The sequence below is a fragment of the Schistosoma haematobium genome, chromosome 1 (assembly GCF_000699445.3).
Source record: "Schistosoma haematobium chromosome 1, whole genome shotgun sequence".
NCBI classification, from domain to species: domain Eukaryota; kingdom Metazoa; phylum Platyhelminthes; class Trematoda; order Strigeidida; family Schistosomatidae; genus Schistosoma; species Schistosoma haematobium.
Window position 1 is genome coordinate 70242507 of NC_067196.1, and position 20652 is coordinate 70263158.

The 20652-nt window shown below is 38.5% G+C and overlaps 1 protein-coding gene across 1 annotated transcript in view; it reads left to right on the plus strand.

Annotated features, from left to right (window-relative positions):
* The first annotated feature begins 12495 nt into the window (after positions 1-12495).
* CDC42BPB_1 (Serine/threonine-protein kinase MRCK beta) overlaps positions 12496-20652 on the plus strand; it is a 55399-nt gene continuing 47242 nt past the window's right edge. Inside the window, exons 1-7 of the mRNA XM_051209566.1 lie at positions 12496-12796; positions 12828-13003; positions 13038-13142; positions 13176-13357; positions 14191-14452; positions 16424-16589; positions 19787-19866. Of these exons, the coding sequence (XP_051075022.1) occupies positions 12616-12796; positions 12828-13003; positions 13038-13142; positions 13176-13357; positions 14191-14452; positions 16424-16589; positions 19787-19866 (1152 nt within the window). The 5' untranslated portion in view covers positions 12496-12615. The remainder of the gene's footprint in view (positions 12797-12827; positions 13004-13037; positions 13143-13175; positions 13358-14190; positions 14453-16423; positions 16590-19786; positions 19867-20652) is intronic.

Consider the following 20652-nt stretch of genomic DNA (forward strand, 5'->3'; position numbering starts at 1 on the left):
GGTTTATTTTGGCCTGTGAGTTATTATTATACGATTTACCATTCTTGGGTTATGCCGAGCCTATCAATTAATATCTCCCACATTTACAGCCACTTTTGGCTAAATCTAGTACAAATGTTATTTTCTACTTCATGGTACGATGTGGTCTAGTTGGTTTGTAAATAAACTCAGTATGTTTGAAATACATGATTCATATCGCGGAGGCTGAGATTGGTATTCTGAACTTAACAGGCAGGGCTATGCCAGAAGAAGGACCGATAAGACTCTAGACTGCTCGTACTTGTTTCTTGCGTCATTGGTCCGGTTGACAAATCACTGTTCTCTAATTGACAGTGTTATTACGATATATATTAATAGAACACAAGGCACGAGCTACAACACTTTATTTATGCATTCTATGAATACATTGTAACGCATCCCGGTTCACCGGATTAAAGAGAGAATGAAGTGAAGTTAGAATGTGGAATATAGTCTTCAATGTAATTTATGTTCCCATACGCAGTACTCACTTAGATGCTGAACAGAAAATTGCCCAAAAGGCACGTTTGAAACTGGAAAACAATAGGCTGAAAGTTTACAGACAAATGTACCATAATGATGACGACCTCCAAACTGTCCATGTAAATGGGTCAGTACTTTTTGGGAAGCACACTCGTTACTCCGATTGCCTTACAATAAAATGGCGTAAATTCAACTTGTTGGCTTTTAAGAATGTACTGTTATCTTACAACTATCATGTTCAGACGAAAATATGACTAACTAATAGGGCTTACCTGACTAGTAGGCTAGTAACAAAGCACTTATCTCGAGTCGAATCCATTGCCTAGATAACTGATTACCTGTGATTAATACGTTTATAGTGAGGAAATCAGAACAGACACATTCAAAGCTCAAAATTTATTTTGGTGCATCTGTAGTGAACCTGAGCTGTTACAGAACTACTTTTATCAAGAGAACGCGATTGGTGCAATGGAAACAATTATTATTATAACCAATTGTGCCAGGTATTGTTTTACTGTCCGTGTTTGTTTAACTGTACCAAAATACATATATTCTTCCGTTGATTGTGACCTTGCACGAATTCGGCTACGCTCAGTAACCACACTTGTAACCTGGCACGATCTCAGTATTCTTTCGGTAACACGAGATCGCTAGCAATTACACTTCGACTACAGCCATCAATTGCCTTCTGCTATTTGGCTTACGAGGGATCTTATCGGTTAACTGGAACGTAGTCTTCCTGTAGTGGTGACCATAGCCAACCGCGACTCGACACCACAATGCATATCTTTGGGTATTTTATTTTATCAAACGAATCAACAGCCGAGACGTTTTCGTATACCATTGGCAATTAAGAATACTTTGGTTAAAAATCCGAACTCTTGTCTCTAGTTTGAATACGTTACGTATGCTGCCGTCATTCTGATTTTGTCGGAACCTCAAAACTACGGAAAGTTAATAAGCGGAAGTTTCGACATTAGTGTCGTTTCACAAGTGCGGGTTAGAATCTCTCGCAGTCGCAACAGGAAAGTCCTTCAAGCCCTCATTAATGAAAAAATTTCAGTCGTAAAATGATCAAGTCAATAAACTCGCAGAATAAAAAAGCTTATGAAGGTGGAGCGAACAAGACAAATAAAAAAATGTGTGTTTTAGCATAGGAACTTGCGCGATTCGACCTTAATTCGTATAACTTGTCAGTCATCAGTAGTAAGGATAGGAGGCTTATCGACTTATATTAATCTTTGCAGCTTGTAACACTGTGGAGGTCCAATCTCGTTTTAAATATATCAACAAAAGTTGCTAAGATTACGTGTTCTGATAGAGAATTCCAGTATTTCACTACTCGATGCGAAAAACGAAACTCCAGATGTAGACGATTTTATCTCAGTTTTTGAACTTTCCTTTAATGTCCTCTCAAATGATCAGTCCTAGACGGAAGGGATAAGACATGTTAATATCAAGGTCATCATTCAGTATACGATAAGCCAACGTTAGATCACCCATGTATTTTACGGTAAGATAACGGAAATAAATTAAAGTGTCAGTCTGTCTTCATAAGATAGGCCAGATATACCTTTTATCATCTTAGTCCCTGTTCGTTGGACTCGTTACAGCATATGCGCCTCATACATGGAGCAAGAATTCTCTGCTTGAATCCCATATTCTAAACGTGGTCGTACGAAAGTGGGGTATAATAATAAAAAACATATGTTCGTTCAAATACTGGAAAGATCTACGAGCAGAACATAATGCCCTGTAGCCTCTTGCAGCAGCAGCCTTACAGTTACTAGTTGTCTCCAGATCATTAGTGTGACTCCTAAATCTTCATAGTTTCTTACTTCGGGTTACGCGAATCCATATATTGTGTGGTGATACGAATCATCATAGTTATTTAATTGCATCACCACACTTATTAGGATTTACTTATAGTGACCACCTGTCAAGCCGTGTCACTAATGAGCTGAGATCATTCTGTAATACTATTCCATCTGACATGATGTGTATTGGTCTCTAAATCTTTGTCATCGGTAAAGATTAGAACGGATGATTTGCCTTATTTTTCCTACTTTGCACTTGTATTAGTTACTTTTTCCACCCTATTTCTTCACTTGAAGTAGACAGGTAACTCACTAGACCTATCGATGCTGTTCAACTAAGCTTGGTCGCCAAGGGACACTCACTACCACCCTAAAAAGTCAGGAGGACCGCACAATCCACTGCCTAATATCAGTGGTCTTGCATCTATAGAACCTGTTACCCGTCAACTGGTTATGACAACATAAAAGAACATCAGCACCAAGTTAGTGTGAGTTTCTTCCTGTTTATTCTTTATTAGCTTTTTACTCTTCTGTACACTATGTTGACTATAAATTAATATTATTTCTCCACTCATTACCTTATCTACAACTCATATACTTCTATACTTTTCCGCCCGCTTTAATAAACAACTATCCTACATTATACCCTTCTTAATGCTTATACTCTGATTGGCAAACTATACTATACTATAGTCAACAGAAGAACTGCATCGATGCCTTACCGACAGTTTATAACTTGTAACTGCCTGATAAGCTTGTAAAATGGCAATTTTGGAAATAGTGTTTTCCCACAGGTTATGAAACACAGAGGATTGTGTGAGGTATGACATATCCAAAAAATAAGCTTAGATGAGCCTAACACCACAAATGGAGGGGGGTGGAGTTGCCGACCAGCAAGCATTGATGGTAAGGGCGATGACTTCAATCCACCCGTGTTTGTGGGGGCAGAACATCTTGTATGTATCAGGCTCTTTATGATTGAGAATAAGTCAATCAATCTGTGATATAGATTGTCTTCCTACGTTCACCACTCAGACTCATGTCTCCAGTTTTATGCTAGATTAGCTATTCTACTAAGACAACCTGTAACATGCTAACTCGGACTTTTACATTAACACTGTGTGGCAGGCATCGGATGGACAAAAAAAGAAAGAAAAAATTAGACAACAAGAGATATAGTTATTGGTATTCTTAAAACTTCACCCTCTATATGCAAACCCCTTCCTAATAAACAGCTTTCCTTGTGCCAACCCTGACTTCCCTTCTTTCATGTGAGCTTACTCCAACTTGTTAAACATCACAACTCATTGTTCTTTATTACTCCATTCTCTATTATGGAGCCTCTGACTTCATTTTACTCTAACAAGAGATGATATGAAGTTATTCTAATTTATTATACCTCCGTCCGTTCTACTACACAATGTTAAGCAACGTTTGGCGTTCATATCCATTTGCCTTGCTGCTCTTCTTTTTTTTTCTTCTTCAGAAATTTGCTCTGAGGGCACAGCCATGAAACTTTTGACGTCTGGAACAAACTTGATGTACGTGTCTCCTCAAGATCATAATTTACAGCAAGCGCTCTACGAGTCTACTTTATAACATCTATAAACTTAATAAGTTGGGAAGCATGTTATGCACTAACAAATGTTGTAATTTATAGATCATGCCTGTAAAAATGGCGTGTACCTGCACATCCAGAAATATATATTATTATTATTATTTTGTTAGTTGATAATTCATTTACATAAAGTAAAAAGAGAAGAAGACCGAAGATCGTGCCTGGGGAACTCCATTTTTTATAGGATCCCACCATGAGAGAGCTCCATTTACCCTCACTTTTTGCCTCATGTAATGAAGAAAGTCACTTGTCCAGCCCATGACTACATAATGGAATCCAAAAGATTCCAGTTTTAATTTAGAACTAGAATGTAAGACCTTATCGAAAGCTTTACTCAGATGCATGAAGATCGCATCTACAGAAATATTTCGATCTTTCGCCGCAGCCCAATCTTCACTTGCAATGAAAAGTTTTGTCAAAAATGATAGGCCTCTATGGTTAGTGACTAGCAGAGACAATATCGAGACATACGCACAGTATGCACGTATGTCAATAACAGACTGATCAATTGCAGTCTTAAACCTCAATGGGAAGATACAAGCCAAACAATACCAAGTGAATGATAAGCCACTGCAAAAACCGTGTTGTTTCCTGAATAATTGATTAATACCTTCCACAAATCCTTCTTTGCTTTTATAGCTCCTTCCATGATCACCTCAGTCTAATTAATATCAAGTGCATTAAAATCTCATAATACCAAGAATCTGTTATTTGCACAACATAGCTGAATGTTAGATAAGAACGAATAGTTTCACAATATTTGGGCGCCGAGTTAATGTGAGTCATTAAAGAGGAAGAATGTATTTGTAAAATCTCAGTGAAAGAATTTGAAGTAAATCCAACGTTTCGCCCGGCAATCTGGTCCAAGCTTTTCCAAGGAAAATATAATCAAACAACAAACTTATCGAATACAAATAGGTACATGGTTCTCTGGTTTACTGTATACTGAATAAGTCATCCAATCAACGTTAACAACGTTTGAAGTATGTATTTACATTAGTGTGTAAGAGATATGTGGTGTGAAACAAAAAGTGTTAAGATAACAAATTGTGTGTATACGTAAGTGATGTGAGAAGAAACTTCATTCAACTATATATTGTCTTTGGTCTGTGTATATTAAGAAAAACATATCATTTTATATATGAAATGAATCAAAAATGTCACAGCATGCATTAAATGAAGATAAATAAATAAGATATGTAAACAAGATAAAAGACTGAATTCAAAAACGGATGTATTTGTAATTGAGAGATTGTGTTATTTTAATGTTCCAGACAATTGTTTAACATATTCAGATAAGCTAACTGATTTCAAACCTCATACACATAGTTCCCTTTATCATTTTGAAAAGAGCAAGAACAAACATTCTAGCAGAATAGCATGAATTCATTTTTATTTCGTTGGTTCTCGTTGATTAGTTAATATGATATAGACAGATCAAATGGAATAAGGAGTTCAGGTTTACCTGAACATTCGCTTCCAAGACCTGACTATTGGAAAACCCACTAATTGGAGAATTTTCTCACCGTTTTGTCGATGGGTATCCAGTTCGGATAGTGGTGTCTTCCTTTTTATTCTGTCTTCAAGAAACATATCAGGTGTTACTCGAATTTCGGTGTTATCGTGACCATGATCGCCACTTAACAGAAGATCACGTTGCTTCTCCGACCGTAGGATTACCTTTAAGAGCCAATATGGACGAAGGTCAAAATTGTCATCGGTCCTCTCACCTATTCTTATGAATTTTTTGACCTGAACTCCTTTAGTGTTATCTGACAAGATGCTACGGATATATTCTCTTAGCTTCTCCGAATCATGCGCGTGTCTAAGTTTGGGAGCAGGACTGTTAGACACCGGCAAATTACTCTCAACAATACTCGATGAGAGTAAATTCTGGTGGAGTTTTGTTCTCTGAGCTGGATGGTTTGGTCGTGGAGCTTTCATCGTTCTTCTGAACGACATCATCAGCACAAACTTCAGATAGAAGTGAAGTGTTCGAATTTCTCCATATGTGTTTCACAGCTTGTTCTGTGCACCTCGATGTTGATTGGTTCTTGTTGACCTTAAATTTATCATTGTTTACTTCTTTGTTTTGGTTATGTCTCCCATTAGTTTGATTTTTGTTCCTATATTTATGCATGATTTTCCTGATTGGTTGATAAATTGGATTGATTTCAATATGTTTGTTGATTGCTGATTGACCTGAGTGCCAAGCTTCTAAAAATTCTCTGGTGTTTTTAGAGTTTCCTCTGTCTAAGATTTCTACATTTTCCCAATCGAATGAATGTCCGTAGTTATCCACGTGTATTGATATAAGTGAAGAGATATCATGGCGTTTGACTGCTAATTGATGTTCATGTAGGCGTAGGTGGAGGGGGCGTCCGCTTTGTCCGATGTAGTGTTTGTCGCAGTTGGTACAATTTATTTTGTAGATGATGTTTGATTTGTTTTCCTTTGTTATTTCATCTTTTGGTTTGCATAGGATTGATTGTAATGATTTTGTTGGTTTGTGTGCCACACCTATCCCGAAGGTTTTCAGCAGTCTCGTTGCGGTTTCTGATATTCCTTGTATGTACGGTAGGGTGATCCTTTTGTTGATTTTTGTGCTTGATTTGGGTTCTGATGCTGTGTGCCGTTGGTGCTTTTTGATGAAGTTGATTGGGTAGCCGTTCTTTTGAAATATGTCCTTCAGGTATTTCTCTTCATTTTCGTGCTGCCAGTGTGCTGCAGTGTGTCCTCGCCCTCTTGAACAATGTGTGTACGCAGTTGATTTTGTGAGCTCTTGGGTTGTTGCTGTTGTAATTGAGGATTTGATCTGTATGGGTCGGTTTCCTATATACTTGAGTTTCCAGTTTTCCTGTATCGGTTCTAGTGATCAATATATCCAAGAATGCTAGTTGGTTGTTTGACTCCTGTTCCATTGTAAACTTGATGTCGTTGAAAACGTTGTTGATCAGTTTGTATGTGTTTTCCAGTTCATCCTTTTTGACGATGACAAAGGTGTCGTCTACGTAGCGAATCAAACTTTTGGCTTGATCACTGGTAATATCGTGGCTTCTAGTCTTTGCATCACTGCTTCTGCGATCAGTCCTGATATTGGTGATCCCATTGGTGTCCCTTTTGTTTGTTCGTAGATTTTGTTGTTGAATTGAAAATATGTTGTTAGGCATAAATCGATGAGTTCCAGTAGACTTTTAATTTGAAGTGTCGTGTATTTGGTGAGATTTGTGTCGTTGTTGAGTAGCAGGGATATAGTTTCTTTTGCTAGCTGTGGTTCAATTGAGGTGAACAGTGCTGTTACGTCGAAGGATATCATGAGTTCGTCGTTGTTGATTTGAATATCCTTAATTTGGTCCAGGAATTGTGTTGGGGATTTGATGGAGTGTTTGGCTGAATCTACTAGATGTCTCAGTATTCGTGAAATTTCTTTTGACAAATTGTATGTTGGCGTTCCGGGGAGTGCTACTATTGGACGTAGTGGAATGTTTGGTTTGTGTATTTTGGGTCTACCGTAGAATCGGGGGAGTACTGGTACACTGGATTTCATTCTCCATTGGTCTCTCCATTGGTCTTGTTTTGACCAATGGAGAGACCAATGGAGAATGAAATCCAGTGTACCAGTACTCCCCGATTCTACGGTAGACCCAAAATACACAAACCAAACATTCCACTACGTCCAATAGTAGCACTCCCCGGAACGCCAACATACAATTTGTCAAAAGAAATTTCACGAATACTGAGACATCTAGTAGATTCAGCCAAACACTCCATCAAATCCCCAACACAATTCCTGGACCAAATTAAGGATATTCAAATCAACAACGACGAACTCATGATATCCTTCGACGTAACAGCACTGTTCACCTCAATTGAACCACAGCTAGCAAAAGAAACTATATCCCTGCTACTCAACAACGACACAAATCTCACCAAATACACGACACTTCAAATTAAAAGTCTACTGGAACTCATCGATTTATGCCTAACAACATATTTTCAATTCAACAACAAAATCTACGAACAAACAAAAGGGACACCAATGGGATCACCAATATCAGGACTGATCGCAGAAGCAGTGATGCAAAGACTAGAAGCCACGATATTACCAGTGATCAAGCCAAAAGTTTGGATTCGCTACGTAGACGACACCTTTGTCATCGTCAAAAAGGATGAACTGGAAAACACATACAAACTGATCAACAACGTTTTCAACGACATCAAGTTTACAATGGAACAGGAGTCAAACAACCAACTAGCATTCTTGGATATATTGATCACTAGAACCGATACAGGAAAACTGGAAACTCAAGTATATAGGAAACCGACCCATACAGATCAAATCCTCAATTACAACAGCAACAACCCAAGAGCTCACAAAATCAACTGCGTACACACATTGTTCAAGAGGGCGAGGACACACTGCAGCACACTGGCAGCACGAAAAAATGAAGAGAAATACCTGAAGGACATATTTCAAAAGAACGGCTACCCAATCAACTTCATCAAAAAGCACCAACGGCACACAGCATCAGAACCCAAATCAAGCACAAAATCAACAAAAGGATCACCCTACCGTACATACAAGGAATATCAGAAACCGCAACGAGACTGCTGAAAACCTTCGGGATAGGTGTGGCACACAAACCAACAAAATCATTACAATCAATCCTATGCAAACCAAAAGATGAAATAACAAAGGAAAACAAATCAAACATCATCTACAAAATAAATTGTACCAACTGCGACAAACACTACATCGGACAAAGCGGACGCCCCCTCCACCTACGCCTACATGAACATCAATTAGCAGTCAAACGCCATGATATCTCTTCACTTATATCAATACACGTGGATAACTACGGACATTCATTCGATTGGGAAAATGTAGAAATCTTAGACAGAGGAAACTCTAAAAACACCAGAGAATTTTTAGAAGCTTGGCACTCAGGTCAATCAGCAATCAACAAACATATTGAAATCAATCCAATTTATCAACCAATCAGGAAAATCATGCATAAATATAGGAACAAAAATCAAACTAATGGGAGACATAACCAAAACAAAGAAGTAAACAATGATAAATTTAAGGTCAACAAGAACCAATCAACATCGAGGTGCACAGAACAAGCTGTGAAACACATATGGAGAAATTCGAACACTTCACTTCTATCTGAAGTTTGTGCTGATGATGTCGTTCAGAAGAACGATGAAAGCTCCACGACCAAACCATCCAGCTCAGAGAACAAAACTCCACCAAAATCATCCACCTGAGCTAGAAATCTTCTCCACCATCTCAGAGTAAATTCTCCTCCGTCACGCTAGAGTAGGGTTCTGTTTTACTATTTGACTTTGGTAATGCATTTTGTGACTCGTAATGGGAGTTCACCAATGACATGCCAAGCAAGTGCGTATTACCAACAGCATTTTTCTCCTCATTTCTTTTTCTCCGTAGTGCAGTCCATTTTTCATCAGTCAGGACAGCCACACCTGGCCTATTTGGAACGGTGATGGTTTTATCCGGGTCATCAATTTTCACTAGAGATGCATGACTATCAGTGTCAATATCAAGTGGCGCTTCAATCCTCGTTAGTTTTAACGGAGATTTCACGGTCGGGTGTTTAACACATCTCGTAACGGTACGTACTACACTGGCATATTCTTCTTTGTCAGTGCTCGTGTTACTAGTGCAACCGCCATCTTTCTTTTTACGGGCCAAAGCTAATAGGCTCATAGTCCCCTAGATGACTAACGTCTTAGTTGTACAACAAAACACGTAAAAACGCAATGCGAGTTAGGCTTCGAGTATCTTTTGTATGCGGTGCGACCTAAACGAGTACACATCTTGTGGAACCACTTTTACACTCATAGCACTGCATTCCTTCTTCCCACGGGGAATAAACAATTTGGCTGTCCACATTTATAAGTACTACCAACCATTGTAATCAGATTAAGGTTAAAAACACCATATTTACATAATATGAACACAAGTGTCAGAGGCACTGAGAAAGAAGGTACCAAAAGACAAAGTTTAGCAAGATTCCAAGCCTTAACCGAAATGCTTCAAGTTAAGGTAGACCAAGAATGATTTCTGACGCAGCAAGTACACAAAAGCAAGCATAAACAGAACAAGTACAAACAACAAAGTCAGTTTCAGATCGGAAAGGACAGGAGGCTTGATGGCCTGTGTTAGTCCTGGCAATGGTGGTCCCTCAGTTGATCCAACTTTCTTTTGAAAGAATCGACGGATGGAGCCTCAACCGCGTGCTGAGGTAATGAATTCCACTCGTTGATGATTCGATGGGAAAGTCGATAGTCAGCTGACAAGTAATTTCTTCTGGGTTTGTGACCTTTTTTGGAGTGTCCTTTTAAATCCTCTGTTTTGGAAGACAAAAAAAATGAGGGCATATCAGGTGTAAATTTATCACTAAGCAATTTGTAGACTGTAATCAAGTCGCCTCTAGTTCTACGATATGGCGACGAGGAGAGGTTCAGCTTGGCCAGTAGAGCATCATACGGAGGCTTTGCTATTCCGGGAATCAGCTTAGTTACTGTTTTTAACCTTCTCCAGAAGCTCACTGTCTTTTTTTAAGTACGGGCTTGTATGCAGTACTCAAGTTTAGGACGTACGAACACTGCATACAAAGACAAAAACGTTTTAGCGTCGACATGACTAAAAGCCCTACCTACTGACCATAAGGTTCTAAAACCTCTGGCGGCTATTGCACGGCAGTGCGCAGTAGTCTTTAAGTTTTCGCTAACGATGACTCCCAAGTCATTATTTGTTTGGACGACAGGTAGCTCAGTGCTATTTATCGTGTATGTATCTGTACCTTGATGACCGGTATGCATTACAACACACTTGGAAGTACTTATCGGCAACTGCCAGGTTTGAGACCATTCAGATAATTTCTTCAGGTCATTTTGGATTTCTAGGCTATCATCCTTACATCGTATCGTTCTCCATATCTTGACGTCGTCAGCATATAGCAAGACCGATGATGATAAGAGACGAGGAAGGTCATTTACATACAAGAGGAGTAGCACTGGCCCCAAAACTGTAACTTGGGGCACTCCACTAAGCACAGTTTCCCAGCTAGATAACTTTGAGTTCACCCGTACTCTTTGCTAGCGTCCAACTAAGAAGTCTTTTATCCACATCAATAGACTGCCTCCAACCCCGACATTTCTTAACTTATATAACAGCCGGTTGTGCGGAACCTTGTCAAAAGCTTTTCTGAAATCAATGTAGGCTACGTCTACAGGTAACTTTTGGTCCTTAAGAGCGCACCAGCTTTCACGAGCCACTCATAAGTTAGTGAGACAAGAGTAACCTATTCTGAAACCGTGCTGCTTCTCCGAAAGGATCCGGTTTTCATCGACGTACTTAAGCAGCTCCTTCTGAATGATCTTTTCTAAGATTTTAACAACCACACTAGTTAGGCTAACGGGTCGGTAATTCTCAGGTTTATGTTTCGCACCTGTTTTGAAGACAGGATTTACTATGGCGTTCTTCCAATCTTTTGGTAAACGACTCTGCGTTACGGATAGGTTAAAGCAACGAAGTTAGATAATTCCTTCAGTAGCCTTGGATGCAATTCATCGGGCCCTGTGGATTTACCTATGTTAAGCTTATTTAGCAGACCAAGGACATCGAGTTCTCTAATGGTCACGCTATCCAGTGTATGTGTGGGGGGATCTGTATACGCTGACGAGAAGGGTGCTTCTATGGTGTATACATTGCTAAAGTAGTTTGAGAACACTTGAGCCTTACCAAAGTCGTCCTCCACTAGTGACGCAGCAGTACTGTCCACCCATAGAGCAGGAATATTTCCTCTTCTTTTTCTCCTCTGGTTATTACAGGAATACAAGCGTTTGGGACATTCTATGGATTCCTTAATTTTCTAGACTTACAGAGGGTCGAGGCACAGGTATTCCGGACTTTTCTATACTGGGATTTAGTTTCATCAGTCCCCAGTAACCTAAATCTATCCCACATTTTTCTTCTCTTACGGAGAAGAATGCGGACCTCCCTACTGAACCATGGTGGAGAGTTTCTCGGTCCCCTCGGTATAGTCCAAGGGATGTGAGGTGCGGTAACTTTTGAGTATAAATCTCAAAATGCGTCCCAAGCCATTTCAATTGAGGACTCTGGGTCTATTGTCCAACCTACTAGCAATGCTGAGTGCATGATATCTGGTATGTTTGCTTTCCAGACGTTAGGTCTGGATCGAGCTAACGCGTGCTCGTGATTGACAGTTATATGGTCGACCTTTCTTTTTTATTACATTTCAAATCACAACGTTTTCGATTTATCCGCGGTAGATGTGTGTGTATCTGTTTGCTCTAAACTAGATACAACTCAGTTTATTCAAGAGGAAAATTCGAAAAAACAAGGAACTTCTGAACACTAATTTCAGCTAATTTTAAAAGACAAGGTGAATTTAAGAAAGCAAAGTTTTATTAATCCACTTTGAAAATCATAATTACAAACATACATGTTTTTAGAGTGAAGAAAGTTAGACTATAATATTGTAACATGAATTTGATTTGAAAGGTTATGCCATTTTTGAGGGTACCGCCATAGACTTATTGCTCATACTCTGGCGCTCTAATTGGCTGCTGCACTTTTGGGGAGGTATGATGGGATTTTCTGGCTTGTTATACATACTGGAGAGATAAATGAGGACGCTTCACGACAGGATTAATGAACTTGTTTCTCTTTATACTAAAAGTTCACCCCTGCTAGAGGACAACTCTGTTAGCGTAGAATACCTGTTAGACGCAATCGTTTGCCTGTCTTATGAATGCAAACTCCCTCAACACAAAAATGAAAGGAACTGCATGAAGTTCTATAATGCTGGTAGGAAGCTTCAGTTTTTTACTGTCTTTAGTAAAAAAGTATGTCGACAAGATTGAAAGTTGTTGGATATCAAAGTCGGAGTTTGAAACCATAAGACTGATTGGGTCAGGGGCTTTTGGAGACGTATCAGTTGTTAAGTGGAAAAATGATGGAAAGATATATGCTTTGAAATCTCTCCATAAGTACGATATGCTCAAACGTTCAGATGTAAGTCATTTAAAGCTTCTTAGGATACTTGTAGAGAGCATGTTTTCAAGAGGAGCGTGATGTGATGGTGAAGGCAATGGTCAGTAAATCTCTGTGGCTGGCCAAATTACACCACACATTTCAGGATGAAAAGTTCTTGGTAACTTTGCTTTTTATCTAATGGTAAACTAAGTATTTTCTTATGGATTTTTACAATGGTGGGGATATGCTTACCATGTTGAGCAAGTTTGACGACAAGATACCTGAAAGCATTGTACAGTTCTACGTTTCTGAAATGGTCTTGGCCATTGACGCTTTGCATCAACTGGGTTATGTCCACAGAGATATAAAGCCAGATAACGTGTTGCTACAAAGGTGGGTTTTATGATGAATGGCACCTCCGAGTCTGTTCACTGGTAATTTATAAAATAGCAGTACAGTCTATCCTGAGTTTTTTACATCTTGGACACCTGGAAAAAAAATTAAGTTTGATTCTGAGAATTTCCCTGATAAATTTCTGACGTGTTGTAGCGTATCTACGGTTCTAAACATGGCCAGTGATACCAAGCACTTCATTCGTACTTCACGTCTCTTGATTTGGTCAGTTTATTATACTTCGTCTTCATTGTTATCATTGATGTAGACCAACACTGGCAAAATAGTCTGGAATTCTAATCACTCATTTTTTATAGGTTTTGAATCACGTTTCATATACCTAGATCTAAAAATTCCTTACATCTTTGTTTAAAGAACATATCAGTCGTAAGATATCCAGATTTATGCATGACTCGACGTGTAGGAACTGCTTCGGGTCCACATGTAATGCAAATGGATCAGGAGCTGAATCGATTTGTGGTAGCTAGATCACTAAAACGTTTATTGACAATTTTGTTAGACTTGATCGACTAACCAAAGACTCAGGATGTACTGGTATAACTAGGTTCGTGGCAAAATAGCTTAATATATTTGAGACTTATTAATCGCGTTTATTAAGTTGTATCTTAACTTTTAGAATGAAGTTATGAGATTAACTAGCTATATTTCTTTAGATGAAGTACACTGTGATTTGCTTCATTGTATATTTTTGAAAATCAAATGAGTTGTGGGAGGGTGGTCACACTACCGTTTAATATTAAAACTAACATCAGTTCATCTACCTACTACACATAAACCACTTGTCAATAAGGTTCTTCTTTTTGTTGCTATAGCTCAGGTCACATTGTCCTTGCTGATTTTGGTTCCTGTTTAAAACTTGGCGAAAATGGACTAGTGAAGAACAATACAGCCGTCGGTACACCAGACTATATATCACCAGAAATTTTGCGGGCTTCTGAAGATGGCCATGGGACTTATGGTGTTGAATGTGATTACTGGTCTCTCGGAGTTGTGATGTATGAAATGCTCTTCGGCGAAACGCCTTTCTACAGTGAAAATCTGATCGAAACTTATAGTCACATTATGAACTTTGAGGTAAATCAAATTCCGCAAATTTCAAACTGAAATTATGACCAAATGCATCATAGACACAAGTACTAACCTTTAAAAAAACTACTTTATGAAAAAGTGGGTAGCGGATAATTAGTATTAGTCAACAACATTGATATATGCCTCAAATGCGACTTATCGATTAAAGAAGACCAAATTTAAGCATTAAGGGTGTTCACTTTCATTCTTATTTAACTTTACCTTGGATATTCTTTCAGAGATAACACCCATCTGACTTTTTAAGATTTGATCTCATCAGGAGAACCACTTGTTCACCTGGAATACACAAAAGACATTTATGTTTGGTGAAGACGCCGACAAAGTGCAGTCTTCTGATCGCCTTCAACAATGCAGGCATGTTCGAAATACGTTTCTCTCCCTCTAAAGCAAAATATTGCTTCATGACTAGTCTGCGTCAACTCCTGAACTAATGATAAGGAGTAAAGTAGTTGAGTTCATCAACCGCTCCACTTATTTTAGAAGTCCCATCCTCGAGTGAGTTGGTGTCTGACTAAATCTCTGTATGGATTCAGAATACTGGGATGGCGTTTGCCAACTTCCATTACTTGTAATGTAAACCATGTAATGTCCACCTACCAACGAAAGTTTGAATATACTGATCAACAGTTCATTCTATACCACTGTATGCCAGTGGAACACAATATTTAAAAGTAGCAGACATACGCAGACTGCAGGTTATTGATCTTATATATTTTCGAATCAAGCAAGTAGTCAATGAGATCTAGCGTGGGATACTTAGGGAAGGTGGCAAATTAGTTGAAAGTTTGAATATACTGATCAACAGTTCATTCTATACCACTGTATGTCAGTGGAACATAATCTTTAAAAACAAAAGACATGTATATTGTGCAGGATTTCTGGTGATTCTCTATACCCATATTACATTGGAAAGATGATCAATCTAAATTTTGCATATTGGTTAAGATGACTACGATTAAATCAATTCTTAACTCATTCTTTAAGTTAGATTACTCAGTGTAAATTCTATCCGTTAACGTTTAGTGTAGTTTTAGTTGCAATTAGTTATTTGATGTTCTACACACTTTTCCTTGTATTGACTACTTTATTGTGATTTTGTGTTCAGCGATAATTACTCAGTTGATAAGATTTTGTAATTTATAATCGTTTGATTGATTTGTAAATCAACGTGAATGTAATTTTGTTTCTTCTCATCGGGTTTGATCACATAAGAACAACCCACTAGTCGGCGCAAAAAATGATTGGTGTAGAAGTAGTCTCATCTATCGTAATCAATTTAATGTCGCAAAATAAACAGTTTTCGCAGCTACCTATCAGATTTTTCGATCATAGATATCTTCAAAGTATTGCTCATATGTTACGACCATTGAGTGAGCAGTGCTATCGTTATACACAGAGTACTGGGTAAGGATGGCAAATCGGTTGATGTAGTGAATCGTCGTCTGCTAAGGTGGTTTGAACATGTATTACGTATGCCGAACTAAAACGTGGCATCCGTCTATAAAGTCAGCTGTGTTGGCATATAAAGACTACCTGTCTGGAGTCTGCACAACAGCTGTGACTAGTGGTTATAGATGTTTGATTACAGAGCTCAGGATCGGTCTCAATGACAGCTGCACTCAATTTTATTTCTCTCTTAGATCTTGCACCTCGAAATCTTATGCTTTTCCTTTCTATATCTAATCGCATCACACTGCTAATACAGTGTGGCAACCGATGATGAGGTTTTGTTTGTTGACTAAATGTAGTCTTTTGGACACTTCGAGAAACAATGCAGGTGTGTTTTGGGTGTAGTTTTCTCCCCCTAAGTGCAAAATGTTACTTCGAGAGTGGTCTGAATCAATCTAATAATAGAGAGCAAAGTAGTTTTTATCACCATTTGCATGAATACTCTGTTTACTAGGTACTTCATATATATAGGTATTTTAAAATTATAAAGTCGTTATCTATTTTTAGAAACATTTTACCATTCCGACTGATTGTGTAAAAATTTCCGAATCAGCATGTGACCTAATACGACATCTAATTTGTGACCGGAAACGAAGATTTGGTCGAAATGGAATAGATGAGTTGAAGGGCCATGCTTTTTTTAATGGCATAGATTGGGAACACATTCATGAACGTAAGTTATATGTACCTAAAATATTTTTTCAAGTTGAATAAATATACTGTTGACAATTCAGCTGTTCTGGACAATACACAATATCTGTCTACAAAAAGCACTTTTGACATTAACACTTTATATAGTTACGGTAAAATATAAAACGACTTAGAAATCTAAAATACCGGATCTGGTATTAACATTATTTACTTTCCTAAGATTATTCATGTAGATACCTTCATCTGGTGCTATTTCATGGTTTTATTGATACTTTTAGCCATATAGTTTGTATTCTGACCTTTCTTAATTAGTTGTGCCTACATTTCTTGCTAAGTACATTTGTCTTGTTATCTCTAAGACATGCATCTCTTGAATCGTGAGTGAATTTTATCAATGAAATAAGACGTAATGGTGGCACGTATGTTGTGTACATTTTTTGGAAACATACGTAGATTATTAGAATTCGTTCATATTTATTTATGCAACACTTCTGATACTTTGATGTGGTGGTTTGAATTGCCTATCGTGATAAACCAACCGGGCTATGCTGGCTGGAACGATCGTTCCTCAAGGTCCTACCACTCCAGGCAGGTCGGTTGAAGAACGGTAAGATTAAAAAACAGCAAACCCAAGGTCCAAGTGCGAAGTCATAATGTTGGCTGTACAGAAGTAGTAAGGTGTTCCCCTTAGACAATCAGTATAACAACGATGCTACCTTCCCGCAAAGGAAGGGTGGGGTTAGAAATGGTCGACCGTAAAATTACACACCTCGCCTTATCCGCAGATATCCGTTTTCGGTGATAAGGTCTCAACAAGTACGGAGCTAACACAAAAACTACTCACAAAAAGGTCGTGTGTGACCGACTTCAGGCAGTTGTCTTTTGGGCAGTGCGGTCACGCTCTCAGGTCACTTAGATCAACTCTAACTGAATTTCCTTTTCAGGTACCTCTAGAAGAACCCTTCGACGGTGTGGGGAACCGGAAAGTGATAAACGATCTCACACTAACAGCACTCAAGACCATTCATAATCCATTCCTGTCTAATTTAGGTTGAAATGAATCATCATTTTCACTGAGTTATATTCACGTGCAAGATGTACTTGTTTTGAATGAATAGTCATCTGTGATCACAAATTTCGGGTTTAGGAACAAATGATTTGCTAGATTATCTTGATATCGGGACCCATCCGCCACCAATATCAAAATTAGTGTTGTAGGCCGCATAATAATACATCACTTACTTACGCCTGTTACTCCCAATGGAGCATAGGCCGCCGACCAGCATTCTCTAACCTACTCTGTCCTGGACCTTCCTTCCTAGTTCGATCCAATTGTTGTTCATTCTCCTCATGTCTATCCATTTCTTGGCCTAATGTGTTCTTTGATCTTCCTCTCCTCCTTCGGCCTTGAGGATTCCATGCAAGGGCTTTGTGATGCAGTTGGGTGCTTTCCTCACTGTGTCCTATCCTCTTCCAGCGCTTCTTCCTGATTTCTTCCTCCACTGGGATCTGGTTTGTTCTCTCTCACAGTAGGTTGTTGCTAATAATGTCTGGCCAACGAACCCGAAGTATTTTGCGTAGAAAGCTGTTCCCAAACACTTGTATCTTCTGGATGATGGCTTTTGTAGTTCTCCAGGTTTCCGCCCCATACAGTAGAACTGTCTTGACATTTGTATTGAAAATTCCGACCTTGGTGTTGGTTGACAGTTTTTTTGAGTTCTAGATCTTCAGTTGTAAATGTGCTGTTCTTACTTTGCCGATCCACGCCTTCACATCTGCATCAGATCCACCGTGTTCATCAATGACATATAAAGGTTTTTACATCTTCCAAATCTTTTCCGTCAATTGTGATTGGATTGGTGCATGCTGTATTGTATCGGAGAATCTCGCTTTTCCCTTTGTGTATGTTGGGACCTACTGCTGCTGCTACACTGGTGCGATAGAAGAGCCAGATCATCTGCGAAGTCTAGATCGTCCAACTGCATCCTAGCTGTCCACTGTATTCCATGCTTCCCCCCAAATGTTGACGTCTTTATGAATCAGTCGATCACCAGGAGAAAGAGAAAGGGTGAGAGTAAGCAACCTTGCCTGACACCGGTTTTTACGTCGAACAAGTTTGTCAGCTGTCCTCCATGCACGATTTTGCAGTTCAATCCATCATAGGAATTCTGTATGATGTTGACTATCTTCTGAGGCACGCCGCAGTGTCGAAGAAGCTTCCATAGTGTTGTCCTGTCCACGCTATCAAATGCTTTTTCGTAGTTAATGAAGTTGATGTAGAGTGATGAATTCCATTCAATTGATTGTTCCACAATGATCCGTAGTGTTGCGTTTTGGTCTGTACACGATTGATCCTTACGGAATCCTGCCTGTCGGTCTCGAGGTTGGGCATCTACGGAGTCCTTCATTATGTTTAACAATACCCTGTTGAAGACTTTTCCTGGTATTGAGAGAAGAGTGATGCCCCTGTAGTTATCACAGTTGCTGAGATCGCCTTTGGTATTTTGATCAGAAGTCCTTCTTTCCAGTCTGTTGGTACTTGTTCTTCATCCCAAATCTTGCTGAACAGAATGTGGAGTATCTTTGCAGTATAATAATACATTAGTATTCACAAATCACCAGTCATTCTTCAAACCTCAGTTACTGCAAATCCTAATGGTTACCAAATACCTAACAAAAGCGTAACACGGATCAATGAGTTAACCAACTTTGTAAAACGACTATGGACTCATTCAACACATATTGAATTAGATAACTATCTCATATTTGAGAAATGTTAGGCTTTTATGTTTCTTAGTAAATATGGTGTGTAGGTTTTAGTGCTATATTATCACGATATTTTATTTGACTGCTCCGTCTGTTTTACTTGGTGTTGACATCAATAATGGATTGGTTACATCCAGCTGATGAGTCTCAAACAAGATGAAACTCGTGCCCTGGACCCACTGTCAGCCACTATCCAACTCTGACTAAAATGTTAGTGACTTAATAATGTTAATTTAGAGGCAGTCCATACAAAATTCACATATACCAAAAGTGACTGACGAATTCCAGTCCATCACATCGACGTGGAGAATCAAACAACCAATAGGGTCATTAGTACGTTTAGCAGACTTTTTGGAGGTTAAATGTAGTTGCTGGAACGTTAATACTACATGAATTATACTTGGAATGTAATAAAACTTTCAACGATTGGTTTTTTTTAAATATTCACCTTAGAAAATCCTCCGTACATTCCCGAAGTCACCAGTCCAGATGACACTTCCAATTTTGATATTGAACAATCTTCTCGAAATCACGTAAGTCAATATAATTTATGTGGTTGACATTAGATGGATGACTAGTGCAGAACAATACAATAAGTTTATCTTAAGCTTTGTAATTAAATCCTTTAAGCGGCGAATATCCTTTGCTGTCTGTAATTATCGACTAATAAGTTGTGTTGAGATTTATATTAGCTAATAAAGTCACTTCATGTAAAATATGAAATAACCATCTGTTTTTTCGTTTATTAACACCGAATATCGTGTTTACACTCAATCTTGATGCTTTGTAGCTGTAATTGATTGTTTTTCGATGTAAATTTTAGGCAGCTGTAGCGATCACTGGTAGCAAATTATTTATTGCTTTTATACAATATTCATTTCAATATAGATAGTCATTCTATTTTATATGGTAGTATAAACTAGTGGACACTGACCCGATTCAGCTATCATTTCACGGTCGGTTAACCAATCATCATCAATGTAGGATCTGGTACGGGTGTGCGGCAATCTGAGTTGATACACGTTACTTCACTACAGTCAGAACAAATTCAAAAAGATGATCATCATAGGGTGAGAAATAATATCGAAAGTCATCCATGGTGTCATTTAATAAACTATCTACGCGCGATATGGAAGCCGATGAGATCAAAACGTGTTCAAGCTACTGATATTCTATGTTTTATGATAGTAACACATATTAACTTAACTTCGTCACTGTGCCTAAACAAATATTGCCGTTTTCCGACTTACATAAGTGAACCTTCTATATTCACTGACTGTGTTTAACTTACAGAGACTCTTCTCACTTTTGTGAAAAGA